Source organism: Calidris pugnax, unplaced genomic scaffold, assembly GCF_001431845.1.
Source record: "Calidris pugnax isolate Ruff unplaced genomic scaffold, ASM143184v1 scaffold287, whole genome shotgun sequence".
Taxonomy (NCBI): Eukaryota; Metazoa; Chordata; class Aves; order Charadriiformes; family Scolopacidae; genus Calidris; species Calidris pugnax.
Window position 1 is genome coordinate 66,654 of NW_015091025.1, and position 24,412 is coordinate 91,065.

Below are 24,412 nucleotides of genomic sequence, written 5' to 3' on the forward strand. Positions count from 1 at the left end.
GCGGAGAGGGGCGGGCGGTGCGCGGCGGCGGATGGCAGCGCGGTCCCGTCCCCAGCGCGGAGCCGGGGGCGGCGAGAAAATTAATAGAAATAAACTTGAAGCCCCGCGTTAATTAAGTTAAAAGCCAGCGCGTAGGGGCGGGCGTGCGGCCGCGCATCAGCCCGCGGAGGGGAAAACGCGGGGCAGGTACAGAACAAACAGCGGTTCGAGTCCCCGCAGGGCAGGAGCACAACTTCAGCCTCTCTTTTTTCTGTTGAATAAGCAGAAAAACGGTACCTGTCGGGGGGGACGGACGAGAGCTGTGGGGGGCCACACACCCCCCCCGGCTGGTCGCCACGGGCTGCGGAACAGCTCCCCAGAGAGCCCCGAACACGGGGGATAGGACGGGGAGGGCTGGGGGTGTCCGCCCCCTGAACTGGTTTGCTGTGGGAGAGGGATCCCCCCCGGAAGGGCCTGGGACCATGAACGGGATGAATTCCCGGGGGAATGTTTAGTTTCCTGCAGGACGTGCCCAGGTGTGTGACACGCTCGGGGGCCGCGGGTGGGTGTTGGACGGGGAATGCTGCGCTCGGGGAGGCTGAGGGAGGTCGGGAAAGTGTTATATTTAAAAAAAAAAATAAGAAAAAAATGAGAAAGCAAGGCAAAAGACAGAAAGAGTATCATATTATCCCGATTTTGGACTCTCTGCTGATTTGCCGCTGGTTTGTGATGGGCTCCGTCTGACGGCCCGGGGGGGGAAGGTGTTGCTGGGGCGTTTTGGGGTGAGTGTGGGTTTGTGGTGAGTGTGGGTTTGTGGGGGATCCTCGGGGGGTGTCAGCTCGGCCGGGGACACGGGGGGCAGCGGGAAGGGGGGGGCTGAGGGGGATTGGGACCGGGATTGCCTTCTGCTCGGAGTCGGTCTGCCGCCGTCAGAGCCGTGCTGTGACCCTCCTCCAGTCAGTCCCCAATACTGGCTTTTCATGTTTCTTTTCTTGGTTATTCGTAGCTCATTATGTGGATTTTCCTTTACTTTTTTCACTTAACGTTATATTTAATTTTTACTTTTCCCTCCTTCGCAGCAGTGGAACAGCGGTGATTTTAACGGCAGGTTTCTCGGGGCTTCCCTGAGGGGTTTCCACCTTAATGCCCTTAAAAATCAATCATTAACTTTCACCTTTAGGCTGGGGTTGGAAAGTGAGGGGGACAGACAGCGTGGCACGGCACGGAGCTGCTTCTCTACAAAACTTGGTCAGGGGGGGTTTGACTGATGGGAAAAGGTGGGGAACCTCAGGAACCTTCTCCTGCCCACGCTGCAGGTTGGCTCCAGCTTCCAGCTGGGCTTCGTGTCCCCAGTGAGTGTCCCCCCAGCTGCTGGGAGCTGCCGGGTTGGATCTTGCAGATGCTCTGGTGTTGGTTCTTCTCGGGGAGATGGGAGTTGGCTGCGAGGAAGGGGAGGAGGAGACCCCCCCCAGGGATCCCTTCCTTCCAGGCCAGGATCCTGCCGCCCGGCCACGGCGGGGGGGAAGATTTTTCAGATGTTTTGGTGCAAACACAATCGCTCCCTGGGGAGGGGAAATTTGGGGTGGGCTTCCTCAGAGAGCCCGCCTTGTGCAACCAGCCCCCCGCCACCCCCCAGCCCGCCCAGTGCAGCCGGTGGGGACCTGTGTTGGGGAGCTGCCGCGGGTTCAAAAGTGCCTTTTCCTCCTTGGTCACCCATTGCCTCTTGCTCTGGTCCATCCGGTGGAGCGGTGGGGCTGGGGAGGGGGCTGGGGACAGGAGGTAAGGGCTGGTTCTGCTGGGAGAAGTGATTGTTCATCCAGTTGTGGTCAGTGGGAGGTGGCACGGGGTTACGGCAGCTTGGAGAACGGAGCTGGATGCTGGGGTGTCCTGATGCTGGGGTGTCCTGATGCTGGGGTGTCCTGATGCTGGGGTGTCTTATCAGGCAGTACATGTGAAGAACCGGTTCTGTATTGCGGCTGTAATTCCATTTTCACCTAACCATTTTACTTTCCTGATGTTCCACTCTGCATTTTCATAACTTCAAGGTACGTTACCTCTTCAAAAGATCGTTTTTTTCCAGAAAATAGAGCTCGGCATCGTAAGGGTTTGAAGTTTATTAACCAGGTTATATTCAGCTGGGTGGGTGGATGCCTTAAATTCTCAAAGGGAAGACTGAACCCCCCCTGAGAGGGTGGCTCTGATCCTAGAGAGCATTGTTGTCACCTGTGTGAGATTTACTCTCTTTTCTATGCACATATAATGTGAAATATACTTCTGAATGTAGCCCAGACCTGCTGCCAAATTCTGAATGGCAAAAGCGATTAGGCAATCAGCACTGTTTTAATTGGTATGGCCAGACTGGAAAGTCAGTGGAGCATAAGCTTTCTGTAATCTGCTGTAATTTATTTCAGCCTGGATGGTGTGGATTGGAAGCTCTTGTGTGTTGTTTTGGGGCTTGTTCTCACTCTTGCTTCAGACACCTGGTTCTGCTGGCACCATCCCGTTGGAGCCAGGGAGGACACACCTGGAGCACATCAGCTCCTGCTTTAGAGTCATCATCATTTAGGGAATGATGGTGCACCTTCTGCACAGAACCCGAGGGGGGAATTACCTGCTGTTGCAGCCTTTATTCAGCAGAGAAGCAGCACAGACTTTTTTTCTTCTGGCCTAAACCAAGAAACTGATGCATTAGAGTTAAGAAGAACACGTTACCTTTGCTGTTTGTCCTGTGGTGGGTCACTACAACTGCAGTTTGGGTTGTCTTTTTCGAGTCTCATGTAGGTTTAAAAAAAGCAGATTTAAAAAGAATCTTCATTTTATCTATGCTTTCTACGAGGAAAGTGGTTTCTTGCCAGCAGCTCTAGGAGAGCCACATACATCTTACCCGAGCGGTGCTGGTGCATTAATTAATGGACACGTGCTGATGTGTCTGGGGGCAGCAGCAGCCCAAGGCACAGCTCACTGCACAGCCCAGGGGGGAGAAATCTGCAGATCTTTGAAACTGAAGGTCTCCAGGCAAATCACTCGGGTTTTCTTCACTGAAAATGACGGTGTTTTCTTTCTATTTGGCTTCTTGAGCTGCAAAGATAGTTTTGTTTTCTCCTCTGGCAGGTGAGTGTGATGTGGTGAGTGGGAAGAAATTGCAGTCATTGGGCATCTTTAACTGAACCATAGAATAGTTTGAGTGGGAAAGGACCTTAAAGCCCCCCCAGTTCCAACCCCCTGCCCTGGGCAGGGACACCTCCCACCACACCAGGTTGCTCCAAGCCCCCTCCAACCTGCCCTTGAACCCCTCCAGGGATGGGGCAGCCACAGCTTCTCTGGGCGACCTGGGCCAGGCTCTCACCACCCTCACAGCAAAGAATTTCTTCCCCACAGCTCAGCTCCATCTCCTCTTTTTCAGTTTAAAACTGTTCCCCCTCCTCTCCTCACTCCACTCTCCGATCAAGAGTCCCTCCCCATCCCCAAAGCAGGATATTCTTGCTGCTTTTCCTTGGGATTTAAGATGAATGAAGCAGCACTTTGTGCTGCTGTTTGGTTTTTTGTGTCCTGTTTACTAGTTTCTGCTTGTTGGGTGTGATGGAGTGAGAAGGCAGCAAAAAGGCGGTCTTTAGCGGTTGCTTTTAGACAAAGTCACCTGTTTTCACTGAAGGATTGTTGGTCTCTTTTTTCCCCCTTCCCTGGTGTTTTATTGTGAGATGGTTTCCTGGGGGTTGGTGTAGGTGCTGCCTCGGGAGCGTTGTGTCAGTAATGGAGGAGGATGAAGCAATGTCTTTTTTAATGTGTGTTGTGGTTGTCCCTCCACACCCGGACACACCGGGAAGGAGGTTTGCAAGCTGATGCCAGGATGATGCTATTTTTAAAATTAATGTAAAACCTGAGATAAAAGGAGCCCAGGAATGTACTATTAAACATGATTTTCTTTAACTGTCCTGGCTGTCACAAGAATCTGTTCAGTTTCTGGGGAGTTTTGCCCTTGAATGCTTTTGCAATGGTAAGTACATTAGTTGCTGCCAGAGGATTGTCCTAACGGCCTCCAGAACTAATGGTGACGTGCAGCCCGAGGCCATGTGTGGATATTTACTTATAATGTACATTATTGTTCTTTTAACTCACTGGTAGGTTATTTATGGAGAAGTAATTTGTCACCCTTCTCTTTCCAACTCTCCAACTTTTTTGTGTGATCTGGGAGGGACTGGGAGTTATAAATTTTCCTTCTGTTAGATGAGATCCAGCCCGTGATTGTCAAGGGAAATGTCTCTTTTGGTCTCAGCACCCTGTGATACCTGCAAAATGACAAATGTAGCCTGCCAAGGGACACGAGCAACCTCCTGGGACTCCTCAGACCACTCAGTCTGTCACTGTCCCTGCCCACACACACCATTTATACTCCATTTCTTCTGGGGTAAGGGTGTACCTGATGCTTGGGAGCTTCTCTTGAATTCATTTTAAGCCTTAGGTAAGAGTGCAGGTGAAAATACCGTAAAAGAAATGTCAGTTCTTGATGGCCAAGTTGGAAGCAAAATTCCAGGTAGGAGACAGATAGAAGAAAACTTTGTCTTCAGGAAAGGTGTTTCCCAGCTGAGGCGAGTTCTGAGTACAAACACTGAGAAGATGTTTTAGCAAACAGCCACCAAATCTCTGCATCCCTTTTCTGAATAGGACCTGAAAGTCGGCTTAAAGTTGGGATTTTAACTCCTCATTCTCAGCCCTCAGCAGGACAGTGCTGTGCTCTTTCTCTCCCTTTGTTCAAGATGGAAAATCTCCTGTCTTTCACTTTATTTTTTTATTCTTCTTCTTTTTTTTTTTTTTTTTTTCTAATTCAAAGCTTCCTTCCTTCCTTCCTGCAGCTTCTGGATTTCTCCCAACGTGGATGTGACGACTCACGTTTCCCAGATGTGAAATGCAAATGTGGGAAGTGGGATCTTTCCCCTGCCTCTCCAGGGGTTTCTCAGTGTCTGTGCTGCTGTTGAGTTTCTCATTTAATTTCTCCCTCCCAATTCAAATGGTTTTCCTGCTGGCCTCAGTGCTTCTGGGGCTGTTACACTACTTAATAAGTCACATCTTTGTGTTCCTTGCACACACATCTTAAACTTGGTTGGCTTTTAGAGCTTCTTGAGGACCACACAAAACCTAATTTAGTCCATTGATGTAGGGAAATACCTCCTCCTCCTGCTCATTTTAGGGCTTATCTCGTCGAGTTGACATGTTTGATGATATTAATGCCAAGTTCCTTTGACAGAGGGGTGTTTGGAGATTGTGAAATAATGCTATCCTAATAGTTACAGTTTATTACCTAGATGGGGTGAATTTCCATTGTAAATAGAAGGTATTCTTGAAAAAAACCACTAGGGCTTGTTCTCTTTCATGGAAAAAAACTTAATTTCACCTAGAGAAGATTTTAAGGATTGTCATTTTCTGTGTATCAAGGTATAAACGTTGTTTTTAGACATATTTTTTTTTTTTGTCTGGTCATTCTTGAGTTACTCTTGCTTCCTTTGTCATCCACCTAGTAAGCTGTTTAAAGTGAAAGTGATGCCACTAAAAGGATTATTGATAATGGGATCTGGTTAAGAGACAATGGGCTGGGATAACAGGATAAGAGGGAAACGGTTGAGTCCTTTTAAGCCTCTCAAATTTTGGTTCTCAAGCTGGTGTGTGAGACTTTGACCAAATGATGCTCATACAGGTGTCCAACCTGAACAGCCAGCAAATGCCTTCCTTCATGGTGGCTCCTTGGCCAGTAACGTCCATAAGGAAGCTGAGACAGAGGAGCCAGGACTATTTTTATTTTTTTTTTTTAAACTTTCTCATAACTCCTGTGGAAGCACGGTACCAGGAAGGAAGCCTGTATCGATTTCTACAATCTTTTACTGAATTTTCTTAGCGGGGTGTTTGTTTCTATAAAGTTTCCAATGCAGGGGCTGAAGATGCTGGGATAATGGGCTTGCAGCTGGGCTGCAGGATCCCCTGCAGGATTCAGAGGGGTCCTCTGAAGTGTTTCTGTGTGAGCGGCTGCTGATGGGGGTGTTTGGGTGTTTTAGGGGGGAGCTGGCAGGCTGGGATGGTTCCGTGGCTGTAAATGCCCTGCTGCTCTCAGCTGCCCTAAGTGGGACTTGGTGTAATAGGAAGAAGAGACAGAGCATTTTTATAAATTCTTTTATGACCGGTTCTTACATAAATTTCTAGGTTTTTGTTTGTTTGGGGTTTTTTTTTGTAGATAGCATCAGTCTCTTTCTCTTTTTTCCCTTTTCAAGTCCTCTAAAATTTCACCTTTTATGGGCTCCCTTATCATTACTGTCTAACGATGACCCCCCGATGTCTTGTCCTGCTGCTCCATCTGGGTCCTTTCATTCCTCCTTTTATAGCTCTCTGCCTGCCCAGCGTAGCTCGTGGGGAAAAGACAAACACGATACAATCTGGGGAAGGCAGTTTCCTGTCTCGTTGCTCCTAACAACACTCCAGCTTCTCTTCTGTACAGTTTCTTCCCTCCCTATTTACAGGTTAATTTTCCCGAGGCACCCTTGGGGTCCTTTGCTGCAGAGTCCTTGCTCTTGTACTTTTTATAAATTAAGCTAATCCCGTGGTCGGCTATTTTTTAAAGCTTTCTCTCCAGTGGCATCTCCATAAGTTCCTTAAACGTGAACATCAGGATGTTGGAAGGATGTTATGTTCAGTTTGCTGATAGTTCCGTGAGTCTCTGGAGCCAAGAAGACAGGAGCTGAGGGGCTCTGTGGGAACAGCAGAGAGGGCAAAAATGGAAATTAACTTCTAAAGAATTAAAATAGCCGGAAATGTGGAGAGCAAAGGTAAAATCTACTTAGTAGGACAGGTAGATACATCTCTTTTTTTCATGTTTCACTTACCAAATCAAAAACTTTCTCTATGAAGATAAACGTTCTTTAACATAAAATTGAGAACTGCATTTCTGGGCTGCGATGCTCATTAGCAGAAGTACGTGGAGCTCCTTAAGGAACATGGAAAGTTCCTGCAAATGATGTAATGGAGCAGCTGCAGCAGCACTCACTCAGCAGAGGGAACCTAAGGCGCTTTTCTCAAAGCTTTAAAAGATTCCTTAAGAGCTAAAATAAGGTGTCAGGCAAGGATCTGGTTGAAGTACGTGTGGCTGGGGGAGGCTGAACAGAAGAGCGAGCGTGAAGAATGCGCTGATGCGCCCCAGGCGCCGTGGTTGGTTGTTCACTTCCAGTCTGTGATTTCACTCAGATAGTGCACGCTGTCAAATATGTTCTTCCTGGACAGAGATTTATTATTTTTTTTCACATGGCACGCTAAGAGTCGTTTTCTCTTGGCCTCCATCTATTTCCTTGTCTTTCATTTGGGTATTTGATGTTTCCTTCCCAGCTCAGTCGCTTCCCTGCTGTCAGTTTCTGAAGTCTGTGTGCAGTGACACACACAAGCTGCCTCTACAGAGATGTGCTCATCGGTATGGACCTATGGCTGTACTATTTATATGTAATGTATATCTTATATCTATCAAGTATAATATATTATGCTTTTTAAAATAGACTAAATGCAATCTGTGCAATGACTTCTCAGAAATACCTAACCCTGGGAGGCAACACTCATCAGTAGCTGCTGTTGGGAGCCTGTGTCAGGACACATCCTGGGTTTTGTCTTAAACTGTTGTCTTTCCAGCATTTAGAGATTTTTCTTCCATTCCCGCTGGGGATTATATTAATGCATGGTTGTCTATACAATAATGATATATTATCATTATTAAAGGGAAAATTACTAGTGGCTTTGAATTGATGGTGGGGCTATCTTAATTTTACAGAGTTCAAGGTTTCAGCTGAAAAGCTCTCAAGAAGAATAATGGTCGTGGTGACAGCTCGCTGCCCTAGGGTACAGGTTGTCCGTTAGAGGAGCACGTACAGCACTAAGTATCCTAATAGCTTTGTTTCAGAGCATCAGCTTGTGTGAACGAAAGGAAATAACCTGCCTTGCCTTGTCATGCCTGATTAGTTTTTGCAAACAAATCTTGCGTATTGCAGGAGAAGATGATGAATTGACGCCAGCAGCAGCCCTAGAACATCAGATAAATAGGGGCAATCTTCTGGATTAGCTTGTTCTGTAGGTGCGGAGTTTGTTTTCAAAAACAGCCATCTCCATTCCCTTTAGAAAGCACTAGTGTAAGATTCACAAAATTAATAATAAAAAGTGTTGGGGTTTTTTTTCTGTGGGAATTGTTAAAACCCGACAATGCCACTGGGGCTCTGAACACTGCAAGAAAGATGTCTTTGTTTAAGACCCAGCCAGGAACCCCGAGGACATTATAAACCAAATTAGTTTTACATAACTTGAATAAGGCTTTTCCATAAATGGAAGGGCTAAAAAGATGGCAACTGTGCAAGAGCTCAAAGCACAAGTGCATGTTCTGTAAGTACCTCACTGAGATCCCCAGGTGAGGCCCTATCAGTTTCCCATGGCCCTGCCTCCTGCTGTCTTGGCTTCCCCTCTGCGTAACGGTCTAAAAAGATGTTAAAATGGAGCCAGTGATGGCACTGTGCCCCCTCACTTCTTCCTCTATAGATAACCTGCATTATTTAAGGACTAACCTACCAGAAACTATGCATTATTTAAGCACTAACCTACCAGAAACTATGCTAAAGGGTCAAAAGTTTTCCTTTATCATTTGCTTAGCCCTTTGCTGTAGACCCCTTCCATCAGGCTGTTGTTTTTCTGTTAGCCCCATGCCAGGAGTGTCCAGAGAAAAGGGAAGTTCACATTACATTTTTCATCTGAGCGCCACCAGCTCTCAGCAGACAGCAACTGTTTCTGCTGGGGCTCCGGCCATGCCCTTTGGTTTAGCAATTTCTGGCAAACTTGACAAATTAAGGAGTTGGTGTTGCAACGTGATCGCTGTGGGAGGCCAGAACGGCTCTTCCTTTCCCAGCGACGCGCTTCTCGGTAGGGGAATGACTAACGGATGTGGTGATGTTCTACCACCTTTTCTTTTTGCCGTCTTTTTCATATTTCTGCCCTGAGTATTTGTGCTCTTGGCTAAAGGGGAGTTTTCTCAACTCCTGCCCCTCTTTTGTGCCACCCCACTCACCCGTGCCCCTCTCTGGCACCTCCCTGCTCTCCCAACCAGATGTTGACCATCCCTTTGGTTGCCACGTTGCTTCTCCTGATCCCACATCGATGCTCTGTTCAGCCTCTCCTCTCCAACAGCCATCTCCCAACCTCAGACTCACAAACTGAGGCAAAAGAAGAATATTTGCTGCTCAGCAAAGCGATGGGACTTAATAAACTGGGCTCTCATCTTTTCTATCTTGATGATAGGTTTTGGATGGCAGGCAAGTTTTGTTAGGTGTTTGCAGGATGCCCAGCACTGTGGCACACGCTGTCTGATTACGAGTCCCAGAGTACTACCAGAATACAAATAGGTTCTTAGTGTTGTTCTTATTTCATAACATAGGAAAACCCCTCCTTCAAAAATATAAGAGAGATTGAAGATTTGCAGAGGAAACTGTCCAGGTTTATGCAGGTGTATTATAGTAAAAAAAAAACTGGAAAAAGTTATTACAATCTGTCTTAACACGCTTCTTGTGTTAGTTCTTGTACAGATACAGCTAATCCCCGTACTCACTGCCTGGCACAAGGAGAATTTCCACGGACCAACCTGCCAATCTTTTCAGAAAAGCATAAAATTAGTTTTTTTTCTAAAGGCTGGACAGAGACACCTCAGCAGAGCAGAAAGCTGAGGATATAGAGTGGCAGCCTCAAAAGCTCGGTGGTCTTATTTTTACTTAGGAACATGGCATTGGAAAGGACCTTTGGCTTTTTTTTTTCTTAAGCGAGTCAAAGTCATAGTCATACAGCTTTTGATAAATGGCCTCTGCTGAAATCAAAACAAACTGTACTTTTCCAGTTAAATAGCTAACCCCGGGTGCAGGATGGGATGGCTCTTTGTTGGGGAAAATATATTAGATTAGAAAGAGCCTTTGAATCCCAAGAGCTGTACGGAATTAAAGAGTCTTTACCTCCCGTGTGTTTAAGAACAACTTGGAATTTAGCTGCCTGCCAGACTGCTGCCTGCAGTGCCCACTGTGGTAGGCAGTTGCTGGGGGGTGTAGCAAAAGGAGGGTAAAAAAGTGCCATTTCTTGACAATCCACTTGACAGAATCTTCTTTCAAAACACATTGAATAGTTAATCTTAGACATTTCCTATGATCCACTGTCACATAGCACATAAATTGATTCTCTTTGTTACTTAACTTTCCTACTCATTCTGTGCCCTTTTTATTATTTTTTATTCATAGTTCTTTTCTTCTGTTTGTTTATTTTTTTGTTTGTTTCAGTTTGGGTTTTTTTATTAAGGATGCAGCAGTCAGGAAAGGGAACAGAATCAAGGAATTAAAGCAAGAGGTTAATGTGATTGAATGCAGCAAATGGCAACAAATAATTGATGCTTGGTACAATCTTAAGGACAGAAAAACAAGAAAGGTCGTAGAACTGTCCCCCAGCTGCATGAATTGGGTAAATACAGGGAAATATTCAGACTTCCCTAGAGCTAGGTGAATAGGGTGGTAAATGTAGTTAATATATGCAATTCCACTACCTTTCGCTCCAAGCGTTAATGAATTTTCTCCAGCTATGCCTAAGCTGCTTTATGCTTGTTCTTCATAAAATTCATCTGCACGAATGTTCTCAAAGTGACTTTGAAAGCGGTGTGTGGTGGTGTTAATGAGAAAAATAGGGTTTAAATTCATGGGTGCGAGTGAACCTGTTGCGAGAGTGTGTCCTGGACACACAGAGACTGTCACAAGTTTCTCAGGTCTCATCCAGCCCATCGTCACCATGAAGGCAGCAAATGGCACATACAGTTTATGTGTGTGCGGGTATCTTACACTCATTCGGAAAGAAAATTCTAGATAAATCTCATTCTTCTCTCATGTGCGTGTCTGTACTAATCAAACGGGTAAAAATAAGTGTTAATTTATGCTGGTACATGTCTTTAGGCCAGCTCCTTTGGGATAAACTGCACAAAACCCCTCCGTGCAGTTCTCAAAGAAATTGTGAAGGCATCTTCACGCACAGTCATTGGAATTTTGTGTAGCCAGGACGGTGCAAAGAAGCAGAAAGGAGAGAACCCCCAGTGTGGTCTGGAGGCTGCAGGCGAGTCAGGGGGATGCTCTCAGGAGCAGCTGTTTTCTTTCCAGCATTCTCAAAAACCCCATTTTTTGAGAAACCAGGTTATCTATAGGTTATTTATCCTGCCAAATTAGCACCTCATGTATTAACTTGGGGAACAGACTCACTGTTCAGCGAGCTGTCGGGTAACTAAGGCTTTCCTAGGGATCAGCAGAATTTGTTGCCACCTTCACCCCACTTACATCTTCTTGGAACTCACAGCAAAGCACATTTACTTAATGCTTGACTGAAAATTATGCAGCAAAGGTCGCAAAGTGCAGTGCTTTTTTCATGAGCTTTGCTTTTAACCCCACTTTCCTTCAGCCCAGTCACACAGCAGGAACTTTTGTGCGTGTCCGAGATGTGTTAGGATAGCAACCAGCATTGCTAGTGGGGGTCAGAGAAAGGCAGAACAGGTATGCAGTAAAAGTCTCATCCTGCACCAGAAAGGTTAAGAAAAGGTGTGACATGAGAGTGAACCAAAGTAGGGCTGAGAAGGACTGGCAAGGACTAAGGTTGCTCAGAAAAAATATGTACTTTCTGCCTCTTCGATGTCATTTGCAGAGTCCACAATCCATGCTACCCGTGCTACGGATCATTAGGAAACAGCAGCAGGGTGGGAGCAGTTGGAGTTTTCTCACCCCAGAATAAAATGCCATAAGTGTTTATGAGTCATGCACAGCAACAAGAAAGGTAATTATTTAACTTGCTTATTAGTTCGGTGCCTATGGCAGGCACAGCGCTCCCTCAAAGCGACCATGAAGTGAAGGAGATGAGGTTTGCACTGATCCTGCTGTGGGGAGGTGCCTGTTTCCACGTTGACCAGGCATTTCTTACAACGTGGTGGTTTTCGGTTGCTTGTAACCTCATTAAATGTTTGCTGTTTGCGTGAACGTTGGCAGGCAGGGTTCTGTGAAAATAACAGCAAGTGATCGTGTAACCAAATGCCTAATCTGTGTTTGCTTAGCCTGGGATGTCATCAAATTCTTCCCAAGTGTGTTAGTGTACAGCTGAAATGTCCCAGACCCCATGTGAAACTTGCCTGGGAAGCTGGGCCAGAGACCCAGGCTGAGGTCAGAGCACCCAGCTATTGCCGTACATGCATCAAAATCAGTTCAAGATCTGTGTGTGGACATTGTTGACTCCTCTGAGAAGATTTTGTGTGTATTTCTGCTCATTGAAGGTTTATTGTTATCCCTTCTGCCATTCCTGGAACTTCCTCCTGCACCCTTAATAATCAGAACTTGAAATTAAATCTTCATCCTTCCAGAAGGGGCAGTGAAAGGTACTGCTCAGATCCAAAATAAGAAGCCCTGCCCTGCCAAGGCTCTGCAAAAGTGCTTCAGAGCTGGAATTGCTCAGGGTCTCTCTCTGATGGATCATGTGCTTATGCAAACTCCACCAAATGGCATCACTTGCCAGGAAACCCTTGAGCAAAATCATTTCAGCTTCCAGTGCCCCATTAGTTCAGGTGGCTGTCGTGGGTTCTTATGGGCTGTTCCATCAGCCAGGCATTGGAACGTAAAATATCAAACTTCCAGTCATACACTAAATCCACCTCTGAGTCCCTTCGTGTTAGATGCAAAGTGTGGAGGCCGCAGACACCCACAAAGTGTTTAATTTTGTTTTCCATCTAAGAAGACAGGGCTGTGGAGGTGGTTTGCATCAAATTGTACGGTTTGACGAGCTGGTCTTTCACTGATCCAGCATGAAGGATCTTATAACCGCCACCTTAGCCATGAGATACCTTGTTGATCCAACATTTGACATAGTTAATAAGACGGTTGTTGCTTGGAGCTATACAGAAAGGGATGTGTAATGGAGCCTATGAGTTAAAAATAAAAGATCAGTCGTTAGTTCGTGTCAGCTTACTCAAAATGTAACAGAAACCCTGCAAAATTGTCTGTCTCCTGGATGGATTCAACACAGGAGATGTACGGTCTGCTCACAAATTAGCAGCACAAATACAGAAGGTGTTTGTCAAGTGGGAACTCCATGGATGTGTCTTCTCTATCGTGTGCCTGGCATCCTCTGACTAAATCTTGACCATAGGCGTTTTCAGCCTCCTTCACAGATGTTGTGTATACACTCTACTTCCCTACACGCGTGCTTTTATTATTTTATTATTAGTCAATCTGCTGTACTTCTTTACCCCCTCAGTTTGTCTGTGTTCATGTCGGAGTTTGTTTCAGACCATAGTGGGGAGGGAAGGAGGGTGTAGGTACACGCTGGCACTGCCGGGTGTTTGTCCTGAAGCGAATGGGTAAGGTCAATAAAATGAACTTTACACTTTGAGCAGGATGTCACAAAGCTTGTGAAGAGGCCAGGGGTGTCCTCGGGGCTGTGTGGGCACCCGCAGAGGCCACTCAGAAAGCTCCGTCAGCCGCGTGGGCATTTTTGGCTGGGTATTAGAAAGTTGTGTCACAACAGGCAGACTGTCCTGGTCTCCGTTTCATTGATCTTTTTCTGTACGCAAGTCCCAGCAGTGGAATACCTCAACGATGAGGTTTGGAATCGTAATGGTACTTCATGCTGCAGTGGAGATCCCTGTTGTGCCTGTAGACCCGTATAAACACAGGGTGTAACACGGACGTCTTAAAGACTTTATAATAAAATTTAACTTATGATGAAACAGGTATTTGTGACAATGGAGAATAATATAGACTGTCAGCACTAATTCTTATTGTGGGCATTGCTGTGGGCTCTCAATCATTAGAAAGCTTTATACAAATATAAATAAGTTTTAGCAAAGCCTATTACACAAAGACAGAAAATAGGATAGTAACTTTTATTTCCATATAGGGAAGAACGGCTGCTTTGAATGGAGACTGTGGTGGAAAATACGATTTGGGACAGGGCCTGGGGGAGGTGGGGGGAGCCAGCTGAAGGCAAATAAGCTGCAGTAAAGCGTGTGACTTGTATGTATTACAACATTTCTGGGGGAAAAAAACGGTATTGTGTGCCAGGATGTAACTGCTGGGCAAATTACTCCGAAATCAGTGATACTGGCACAGTACGTCCTCTCCCAACTGTGAGGGTTACTGCGCAGGCCTTGTGCCCTGACACCCTCTCAGCCTGTTTAATTTTTATTTATTTCTCTCTCTGTCTCTCCCTTCAGATGGCCAGTAACCCATGTGGTGGGCAGCCCCAGCCCGTCCTTGCCGTGCCGGCCCTGCTCGGCCCCCGCCGCTGAGGGGGGGAGAAGGGAGGAATCGCCCGGGCCTACGCCATGGCCTCGCCCCGCCGCCCCGGCCCTCCTGACGGAGGCTGGGGATGGATGATCGTTGCCGGCTGCTTCCTCGTCACTATCTGTACCAGGGCTGTGACAAGGTAAAGGGGCTGCTTCTTTGTCTTTCTGACCTGTCTGCGGCATTACCCCTTTTTTGTTTTTCTCTGGAGGAGGAGGAGGAGGATTTGGGATCTCCCCTGATGTCCCGCAGCTGCAGGGGTTATTCTGGAGAGGTGCAAACCTCCCTCCCACTACATTTTTAAAGGATTCCTGAAATCCCTGTGGCTGTGAAGAGGGCTGAGGGATTATGAGCCCTCTGGTTTGTGTCTGGCCTCCTCTGACAGCTGCCCTGCCTCTCAACACCCTCTCCATGAGACCCTGCAGAACCGGAGCCTGGGGCAGACAGTGTTATTTTGGGCTGAGGTGGTTTGATTGAGGAGGGAGGAATCATGTAGGGTCTCTTTGGGCCCACTGTGTCCCCCTGACCCCACAGCCGTGCTCATTGTTCCTAGTCCCAGTAGATTTGCCAAGAAACCTGTAAAATACCCCCTTTTCCTACTGCAAAGCATTTTGGGCACTGTCCTTACTGAGAAGGTCCATGACCTAGAGAGGAGGCCCCTCTCTATACCCTTCTGGTATCCGAAACATGCAGAAAGCATTTTCTCAAAAATAGAAAGAACAGGAATAGACTGCTGCCTCATGTAAACAGAACATATACATCTGGAGTGAGATGGCTTCCACAGCTGCTGTGGGGTGGCTTTGATGTCGGCTGGAGGCAGAGGAGCCTGGTGTGTGTGAACATGGACATTGAAACTGTATTAAGCAGAGAGAGATAGGCACCCTGGGTGAGCGAGGAAGATGGGGACAGTGTCTTGTTGGACAGCCAGTGTAATGCAAAAATACTGTTTCCTACCTAGATTTTATACTTCTTTTAAAACAAAGCTGCCAGGCTCAGGGATCTCAAGTCTAGGGTCCAGAGTCAATAGCATAAAAGGGGCATGGAAACACTGACACAGTGCTAGTTTATGTATGCAAATATACAAATGCCATAATGACAGTAGAGATTTCTTAATGGATCTAATTCATTTTCACGTGTGAAATGTGTTAGAGCCAAGAAATCATCTAATGGCTGGCACACCTGTAGTGTGTAGAAGAGAACGAAGAACAGCTGAAGAAAGTGTTTGTTTGTTGATTTGCAAGAAAGGAAAAAAGGGAGGGGGAAAGGGGTTCTCTTGCTGATCCAGAAACCAGAGTGAAACTATGTGGCCTTTTAATCCATTCCCCTGCAGAGACAGGTAGAACAGTAACACTCATTAAGCAGAGCAAAGTAACCTCTCCTGGAAGTATTTTAATAATGAACTCTTGGAAGGTCCCAGGGCTCCTGCTGAGTTTTGATTCTCTGTTCACCAGGAGTTGCTTTTCACTTACTTTGCGCTTGTGCGTCCGTGAACACGGAGCTGTAGGTGGTGTTGGCTCGATGGGTGCTGTGCTGGCCCTGCCTTCGGCCACATTGTGCAGATGTGGATGCCACCACTGGTGAGCAACCAGTTCTGCCAGAAACTGGGGAGCTGGGGCTTTGTGTGCCAGGGAAGCGACACCATGATGTGGGCAATCATCATTGCTGGTGATAATTGCAATTTCAATTTCATTTCAGTTAAAAAATAACATGAGTTATAAAAATCTAAACGCTGGATGCCAATTTGTGATTCAGTGGTTGCCAGTGCAAAGCAAGGATTCTTCTCCAGTTGAGTGACCCCAGCCTAGGTGCCTTACACAGAGTACTGTTGGAATTATTCTGCTTGCACAAACCATTTTGGGTCTTGTCCCTCATGCACTGAGGTGGCTCTTCACTTCCAATATCCCAATTCTGAGAAACTTTTTCTCAGAAACTGTTTCATAGAAATTTTCTCCATCTTGGTGGGATTTGGGTAAGCCACGGGTTTGATTTTCCTGGGAGCTAGAGAGGACCTTCAAGTGGGTACTCTTTATACCTGAATTTTATATTGGCATTTCCTGTGAGGCAAATATCCCACCTTTAACAGGGTGGTGTTCATGTTTTCTTTCCTAGGTGCATCTCCATTTTTTTTGTGGAGTTCCAGGCGTACTTTGGGCAGGACTATGCCAGAACAGCTTGGATCCACTCCATCGTTGACTGTGCTACGATGCTCTGTGGTGTGTATTGCCCTTTTTAAGGCTAATGCAGCTGCTTTTTCTTCAGCTCCATCTGGTTTTAGCGTGTTCACAAGTTGGTGGAGTCAGCTGGGGAGGAGAGATACCGTGGGCTCTCTGGAGTAGGGTATATCCAAGCTGCTTCCCCCAGCGTGGTTGTGCAGGAAGGGAGTGTCTTCAGACTGTGGAAAAGCAGCAGAACTTTGTGTTGTCAAATGATCTAAGTTTTCAGAAATGTACTTTTGTCGAGGTCTAGTGGGACAAGTTGTGTTTGAGAGCTACTAACAGCACTCGTTTCTCTTGCCTTTTGATTGGAATCATATTTGAGACTTAGCACAGGACGTACATCTTGCCTTCAGCTCATCACAGTTGTCCTCCTTTTAGCAAACTTGCACGTTTACAAATAGCCTTTTCCCTTAAAAGAAAGTTCAGCGTTACTAAAAATGATGTGCATCAATATAGCAGTTGTACCCGATTTCTCCTGGGTTTGCTTTAAAACTGCACAGCTAGGTGAACATCCATGCCCTGATTCTTTTGGGAGAGGGTTAATCCTTGAGAATTGCTGCGAAGGCACAGGGACACAGCTGGAATGAGACACAGCTGCTCTCCTCTGCCAGGCAGGTTATATATTGGGGACAAAAAAGAGAAATAAGGAAACCTTGCCTTGCTCACCTGCTGCTGCCTTTTCCTTGATGACCATTGCAACGCCCTGTGTGTGAGGGCCTGCCATTAACTACCAGCTTTATTTGTTTCTTTGAAGCCCCGCTCGGGAGTTTAATCAGTAATCACGTATCCTGCCAAGTTGGTATCATGCTGGGAGGGCTGCTTGCATCTGCTGGACTAATTTTGAGCTCATTCGCCACCAGCCTGGAGCATCTCTACTTATCGTTAGGAGTCCTTACAGGTAGGAGGCGTTTGTCCCCTCTGCTCCTGCCACCAAAGCAACATGGGAATGTTAAATATGATGGTCCTCCCTTTCAGGAGGAGAGATCTCCTTCATGTCATATTGGTCGGAAGAGACACTCTATTCCCCTCATTGTAAAAGAGAGGCTTTGGCTGTCCCTCTGAGGGTTTCAGCCCTCGGTGGGTCTCCCACAGCCCAAACGCAACACGCTACAAAAGCAGCTCTTCGACTGCTCTTAGGCACTGGACTACAGAAAACCTGGGAGGTTTTGTGAAGTGAAATGCTGGGAGGTCATTGACTTCTGTTGTAGGTGACACACGAAAAGGTTTCCTTTTTTTTGCCTGTGATTTGGGAGGACTTTGTGATGGTAGGAGTTCTAGGCTACCCCAAAATATTTGTGTATTAAAATAAAAAAGTTTAAATGCAAACATAAGAGTGACTGGGGAGAGGAGCAGGGGGTGAATACCTGGCACCTCAGCCGTGCACCTTATTTCTGTCTGCATTACATTCCATCTGAAAAGCAAACAAATTGCCGGTTGGCAGCGTTGCTGTAGTGTTTGGATACGGTGGTAACAACTCTCTCTGCTCTGTCCTATCTCCCGGTGCTTGGTGTGCCCAGAGGAACCTGAGAGGTGCCCGTGGTCACACTGACATTCCTTCCTCATTACTGCTGACCTGGTAGCCACGGTGACATAAGCCCTTGTGCTTGGTTCCCTGCTGTTTAGTAACAAGTTGGTGGAATTACTGCCGTTCACATGCTGCCAACAGCTTACTTGGTGTTTTTTTTTTAAAAAAAAAATAATAAAATCCTTATTGTAGTGCATGTCAGTCCTGTATTACAATGTTAATCTTTGACAAATGTGTTCATTACAAATAAAAAGGCTCCTTGTAACCTGAGGGACTGTGCCACATACCATGCTAATGCCACCGAGGCTTCCTTAGCGAGAGCCGCTGGGAATACTGAGGTGGAAAAGCACTTTGTACCTGGAGTTGATGAACTTGAAGCACTGAACTTCTAGTCTGTGGGGCTTGATTAATGGTGAGGTGAACTGTTGGCAAGGGCTCCAGGTGGTGCCCCAGTCCAGAGAGGAGGTGGGAGCACAACTGGAGAATGTCTAAATCCATAAAAGCTGCAGGACTCGAAACTGTGAGGAGCAAAGCAGAGGTGAGCTGGGGGAGTGGCAGTAAGGAGCAGAGCTCCTTCTAAGAGGCATGGAAATGCTTTCAGCCCCAAGCTTTTCATTTCCACTTTTCACAGGACATTTATTGGCTTTTCTGGGGACCTGTTTTCCCTCTACCAACTCCCTAAAAAAATAAGAGATGTGTACCCCAAATAGAGCATGATTTTCACAGCTCCCGAGCGCTGACGCCTAGCTCAGGGCTGCTCCCCCAGCTCTGCTGCCTACACGGGTCCAACCCCAGCTCCTCCCCTGGCCTCCTGAGAGGTGCCGGACCCCCGGAGTCCCTCTAATCCACTTATCCCCTCCTGGCAGGCTTAGTGCCCGCCTGACACAGTGCAGCCTTTGAGGAGGAGGTGGCAAGCTGGTTACGGCACCGGATGATTATCTCCTCTGTTGGCAAGTTCTGCCACAGGCGGTGGGGACCGTTTTACCCTCAATGTAGGACGTGCTCCAAAAACCTAGTCAGGAACTCATTTCTGCGTCTGATTCAGAAATGTGTTAGTGTTAGGGCAAGCATTTGGTGATGAAAATCTGCTCTCAGACCACAATTTTTCCCAGTCAAAGAGATGGATCTTAGTTGTTTACTAAATAGGACACGGCTTCGTTTTCTGAGGCTTTCCCCCCCCCTCTTTACTTGCAGACAGGGATTTAAAATGGTCAGGACTCCAAGCAGCTGCTGTGTGGAGTTTCTTTTGCTGAATAAAAAAGGTTTTATTGTAGAATATTAGTAACAGAGACAGATTCTTTGTGCTGTGTTTCAGAGAACCTGAAAATTAATGTTGAGGGTTGCAGCAGACCGAAACACAAAGTGGTGCCTCATCAGAACGGTGTGCCCAGTGCCAGCATCTGCACAGACCCTGGGGCGAGACCCCGTCTTGCATCCAGGAGGGGCTAACACGCCATCTCTCTGATGTTTATCTGTCGTTCTTGTTATTAACCAAACCCCTTCACTTCTTTCTGAGCCTTGTTATTGTGGATTAATTGTGATCCGTCAGGTTTGTGAAGTCAGTGGCCCTGCTGGTGGAGGGAAGGAGTCATCCTGGTTCTCTTCACACTGTGACGGGGCTGCCCGATACAGCTAATGAATTTGTTTGTGCTAATGAAAGTAGGTTATGGGGCTTAATTTAATGTCTTCCACGCGTCGTGCTTAGTATTAAGCCCTCTGCACTGTGCTTTCTCTTCCAGGGCTTGGGTTTGCACTCTGTTACTCTCCAGCCATCGCGATGGTGGGCAAATATTTCAACAAAAGGAAAGCGCTGGCCTATGGAATAGCCATGTCAGGAAGCGGGATCGGCACCTTCATTCTTGCCCCCGTGGTCCAGCTCTTGATCGAGCAGTTTTCCTGGCGCGGAGCTTTACTCATCCTGGGAGGTTTTGTTTTAAACCTCTGTGTCTGCGGTGCCTTGATGCGGCCCATCGCTCTGAAGGAGGACCCTAAAACTGCTCCCGAGTTTCTTGAACAGGATTATGTCCCCAAAGCACAGAAACGAGACTTGAAACGAATGTCCGTCTGCTCGCCTTTAATCAAAGCGTGGTCTCATCAATGTTTATGCTACTGTTCGTGGAAGGAATATGACTTTTTACTGATGCCAGGCTTTATGGTGCTGGCAGTGTCGGTTTTATTTATGGCATATGGCTGTAGCCCTCTTTTTGTCTACTTAGTGCCTTACGCTCTGAGCGTTGGAGTGAGCCACCACCAGGCTGCCTTCCTCATGTCCATCCTGGGAGTCATCGACATCATCGGGAACGTCACCTTCGGATGGCTAACGGACAGAAGGTAACAGCTTACAGCTAAGAGAGCGTCAGCTTTGGCTGGGGAGAGGCTGGATGCAAGCGAGGTGGAACACACCTAAAAGTTAACATTATGGGCTTTTTCTGTAGCATGTGTAACATTAAAAAAAAACCAAAACCAACAACAAAACCACCCCCAACAAACCATCACACTTTCTAACTTTCAGAAATGCTTGCTCTTTAATGTTTTTGTCCTTTTCGAGTTTGTTCAATTCTGCTGGTTCAGTCTCTTTTTTTTCTGAAGAAATGGTGTGTTTGTGCAAAGTGGAAATGTAACCCCCTGCCTGAGGCTCTTTGCGTGTGAGCCTCTGTACCTGTTTCCTAGAGGATCTCACTCTACTTTCCCTGCCTTCCCATCTTCTTAGTGCTGCTGGGAGGCACAGAAGGTATGGAAAACAGCCAAGGGTCTGGCCTGGGAGGCACAGAAGGTATGGAAAACAGCCAAGGGTCTGGCCCAGCCCTGTCAGGAATATACTCAGAGCTAAAATTGTTACACATTTTCCAGTATGTAAGAACTCACCACGCTTTGTTAGCTCAGTTCACTCCAAACATCTGTGTACAGCACCTCGAGCATTGGTAGAGACTGGGTAAATTAAGAAGGGTTTTGATTTTAAAGGACACATCCTTTGTGCTTATTCAGTTTGTGTGAAAAATCAAGTGTTGGTTTTGTAGGGGAGGGAGAAAAGGAATTGCCATCTCACTCAGCTCCCGGTAGCTCCAGTGTTTAAGGGCAGATGTGAAGGGTGACAGCTAAGAGAGGTATACTGTAATATTTTTTGCATAATATTGGAGTATAAAGCCACATGGAATGCTGCTTTGAACACTGAAGCTTTAGAAGGCTGCGAAACCCTGGCAGTGGAGCAGCTCCCCTCATCAAGGGCAGCCCGAAGAGCTCTGTGGGCAACACAGGCTGCTACTTCCCAGATGTTTCTGCAGCTGTAGGTGGGCAGCTTTCCCCACCCAGGGCTCATCAGTGTTGAGCTTTTCATCTTGAAGAGTGTGTATGAAAATTGACTTGGATTTGAGCTGTATAAAAGAGCCAGGGGCTGAAGTGCCGTGTGCCGGGGCACAGAAACTGCGATGCTGTGCCCAGCCATCATCATCTTCTTTTCTGTTTTGGAATTTGCAGGTGTCTGAAGAAGCATCGGCACTTCTGCTACCTCTTTGCCGTGGGAATGGATGGCCTGTGTTGTCTCTTCCTGCCGGTGCTCCACACCTTCCCCTTGCTTGTGCCTTTCTCATTTACCTTTGGCTACTTCGACGGGGCCTACGTGACGCTGATCCCCGTCGTGACGGCCGACGTCGTGGGGACTTCTGCCCTGTCGTCGGCGCTGGGCGTTGTGTATTTCCTTCATGCCATACCGTACCTGGTGAGCCCGCCTGTCGCAGGTCAGTTGGCAAATGACTTCCCTGTAACCTTATGGCTACTTCGGAGTTACCTGTTGGTGTGATGTAGAAGGAGAGGAAGGACAGCAAACACACACTGAATGTGGAGGGAGCCCCTGGGCAGGGAAATAACACACCCAGACCTTCTGAAGGGTCTAGGTCCCACTAAAGCCCTGTCTTGTTGGGATGATTTCTACATACAGAGCAAGCTGAAATTTAAAAAACAAACCAGTACAGAATGGGGCTTCTAAGAGCTGTTACATCAGCACTTCACGTAGCTCAGAAATTGTGCAAGTAGAAGGAACACAAGATTTCACTGTGAAATTACATTATTTTGAAATGTAACCTAAAAAGAGTTTCATTCCAAGGTGGTTTTTTTTTTTGTGGGGAGGACTTGATCTTTTCATCTCCAGACTGCTTTGAAGAGGTGGGGGAGTCAGCTTCACTACTGTTTGGTCACGGGCTCACCGCTGTGATATCTAACCAGCATTTCCCCCATCAGTTGGATTACAGTGACTTAAGGATGAGAGCTGTGCCTCTCTTATTCTTTAGAAAACTTGACAGAGTTCTGAGTATTGTGGAAGAACAGAGATCTGTTTTTCAAACAGCCATGTCTTGCATTTGTCTGCTGTTCATATAAATTCCCAATTAATCTCTGCTTCTGAAGGTGTTAATTTAATTTTCCATAGCAAAACCGAATTATTTTAAGTGATGCATGAGCCTAGGACATAGCTCACTAGATGGTTCTGTACCAGGAGCTCGTGCACACAATATTTCATCCCAGGGCTCTCTAAGGATGTCTAAAGGCTGCCTGTTAAATCCAGGCAGTTGAAAGATGTTTATTTAGTGTTGTGGTGATGACGGCTGCGCCTTTTCTCATGGGTTTAACCTCAAAACAAAAACCTGTAAGAATCTTATCTGCCTTCTGAGGACAAACCCCTCCCTGCCCCAGGAGGTAACAGCGTAGTGACGGGGTGTAGACCCATATTGTTTACTTGTATTGATATGGGATAACTCCAGAAGTTTGTAAAACCCCGGTTGATCGCAGGATTTGCGAATTATCAGAATTTTGATGGGCCTTTAAAACCCCAGGATTTGCTTTGCTGCAGGTTGGCTGGTGGACACGACGGGCAGCTATACCGCGTCGTTCCTCCTGTGTGGATTCTCCATGATATTTAGCTCAACCCTACTGTGCTTTGCGAGACTAGCCAAGAAAATGAAAAGAACGCATTTGCGGCCGCTCGCCGGTGACGCCGGCCCCAAAGGGCACATCTGGACCAACGGAGCCATAGCTTATTCTGTCACGGCAGAGCTGGACCAAAAGGATGTGGAGTTTTTGGCTGCGGGTACAAAGAGCTACGGCAACAGATGACAAGTGCCAAGTGACATCTGGATCCAGCTGCGACCGAGGTGGCGGTGGCTGCGCTGTGTAACGCTGCGGACGATACTGCTCCTGTGAAACAAGGCATCTCGCAATTAAGATTCTTCCGGCGTGTTTTATTTGGCTAAAATCCACACACAGCAACAGTCAGATCAGGTTAATGCAGCGACAGGAGAAAGCTGGGCTGGAAACAAAAGAGAGTTCCTAGATACAAACGTTCACGGATTTATTTGAAGTGCGGTGTGTTGACCCCACAGGCAATCTCGAAGATTATAGTTGGCTATAATCCAAAGAAATCTCTGAAGTAATTGATCACCAAAACTGAACAATAAACTTTAAATTATTTCAAAAACAGTTTTAATGAAATAAGCTTTCTGGCGTTCCAGTCTATTATGTTTCAATGGACTAATCACACAAACCGCCAAAAAAACCTCCTCGTCTATCCGTCAGCATTAAATGCTTTGCAAATAACTCTTTCAAATGCCAAAGCCATTATTTTATTTTTTTTTTTAGAAAATCTGGCAGGAAATTGTGATTTATGCTGAAAGTGTCTCTGAAACAGCTTTAATTTTTACAGTGTGCCTGAATTTTGTACATAAGTTGCAATTTAATTTCAAATATGGTTTTAGACCTACTTTCCCGAACCCACTACAGCAAAATTTTGAGGTGGCTGCTGCTTTTTGGGATGTTTTTTTTTTTTTTTCTTTAAAGCTTGAATTTCTAAACATTGGCATTGCAGGTATGATCCTCCAGCTGATCATTGGGAGGGCAGAAGAGGTGCTGTGGCTTGTCTGCTCTCTGAAGAGAGAGAAATCTGTGCCAGGGGACGAGGCGTGCTGACAGACAGACCTGGCTTAGCTGCAGTAGCTGGAAGAAGCGCAAAGGCAGCCCAGGAGACCTGGGGAGAGGCTCGGTTGTTTCCAAACACACAGCCTCTTCCTCCTGTAAAACCAGCAGCTTTTGAAGAAATTTAGAGTCTGGGCAAGCAGATGGAGACCAAGTTGTTTCTGCGTATTTCAGCAGCGAGTCTGTCTCTGCTTGCACCCAGGAGACATGTCTTCAGGTGGTGCAAATCACCTCTTTGTGCCATCTGAAGGGCTGATGGGGTCACCTGGCCCAAGGGCTGTGATTTCCCGATGGTTTCCTACTAATCGTGTGAGAAATATGCTCTGGGTGCTCAACCAGAGCCACGGACCTCATGGGGTAAATTACTGATGTGAAGAGCTAATAAATAACGG

The 24,412-nt window shown here is 46.7% G+C and overlaps 1 protein-coding gene across 7 annotated transcripts; it reads left to right on the top strand.

The window, feature by feature from the left end:
* The first annotated feature begins 167 nt into the window (after positions 1 to 167).
* Positions 168 to 23,543, top strand: SLC16A12 (solute carrier family 16, member 12). 7 transcript variants are annotated; one of them, XM_014955863.1, is made up of 8 exons: positions 7,276 to 7,423; positions 11,698 to 11,826; positions 14,252 to 14,463; positions 16,431 to 16,534; positions 17,292 to 17,435; positions 19,802 to 20,393; positions 21,537 to 21,796; positions 22,903 to 23,543. In XM_014955863.1, exons 3-8 carry the CDS (start codon positions 14,363 to 14,365, stop codon positions 23,163 to 23,165), a joined length of 1,464 nt encoding a protein of 487 aa, XP_014811349.1. In that variant the 5' UTR covers positions 7,276 to 7,423; positions 11,698 to 11,826; positions 14,252 to 14,362; the 3' UTR covers positions 23,166 to 23,543. The 7 variants fall into 7 exon arrangements, with proteins under 7 accessions (XP_014811354.1, XP_014811350.1, XP_014811352.1 ...); XM_014955868.1 differs by lacking the exons at positions 7,276 to 7,423; positions 11,698 to 11,826 and adding an exon at positions 168 to 186; XM_014955864.1 differs by lacking the exons at positions 7,276 to 7,423; positions 11,698 to 11,826 and adding an exon at positions 488 to 515.
* The last annotated feature ends 869 nt before the right edge of the window (positions 23,544 to 24,412 follow it).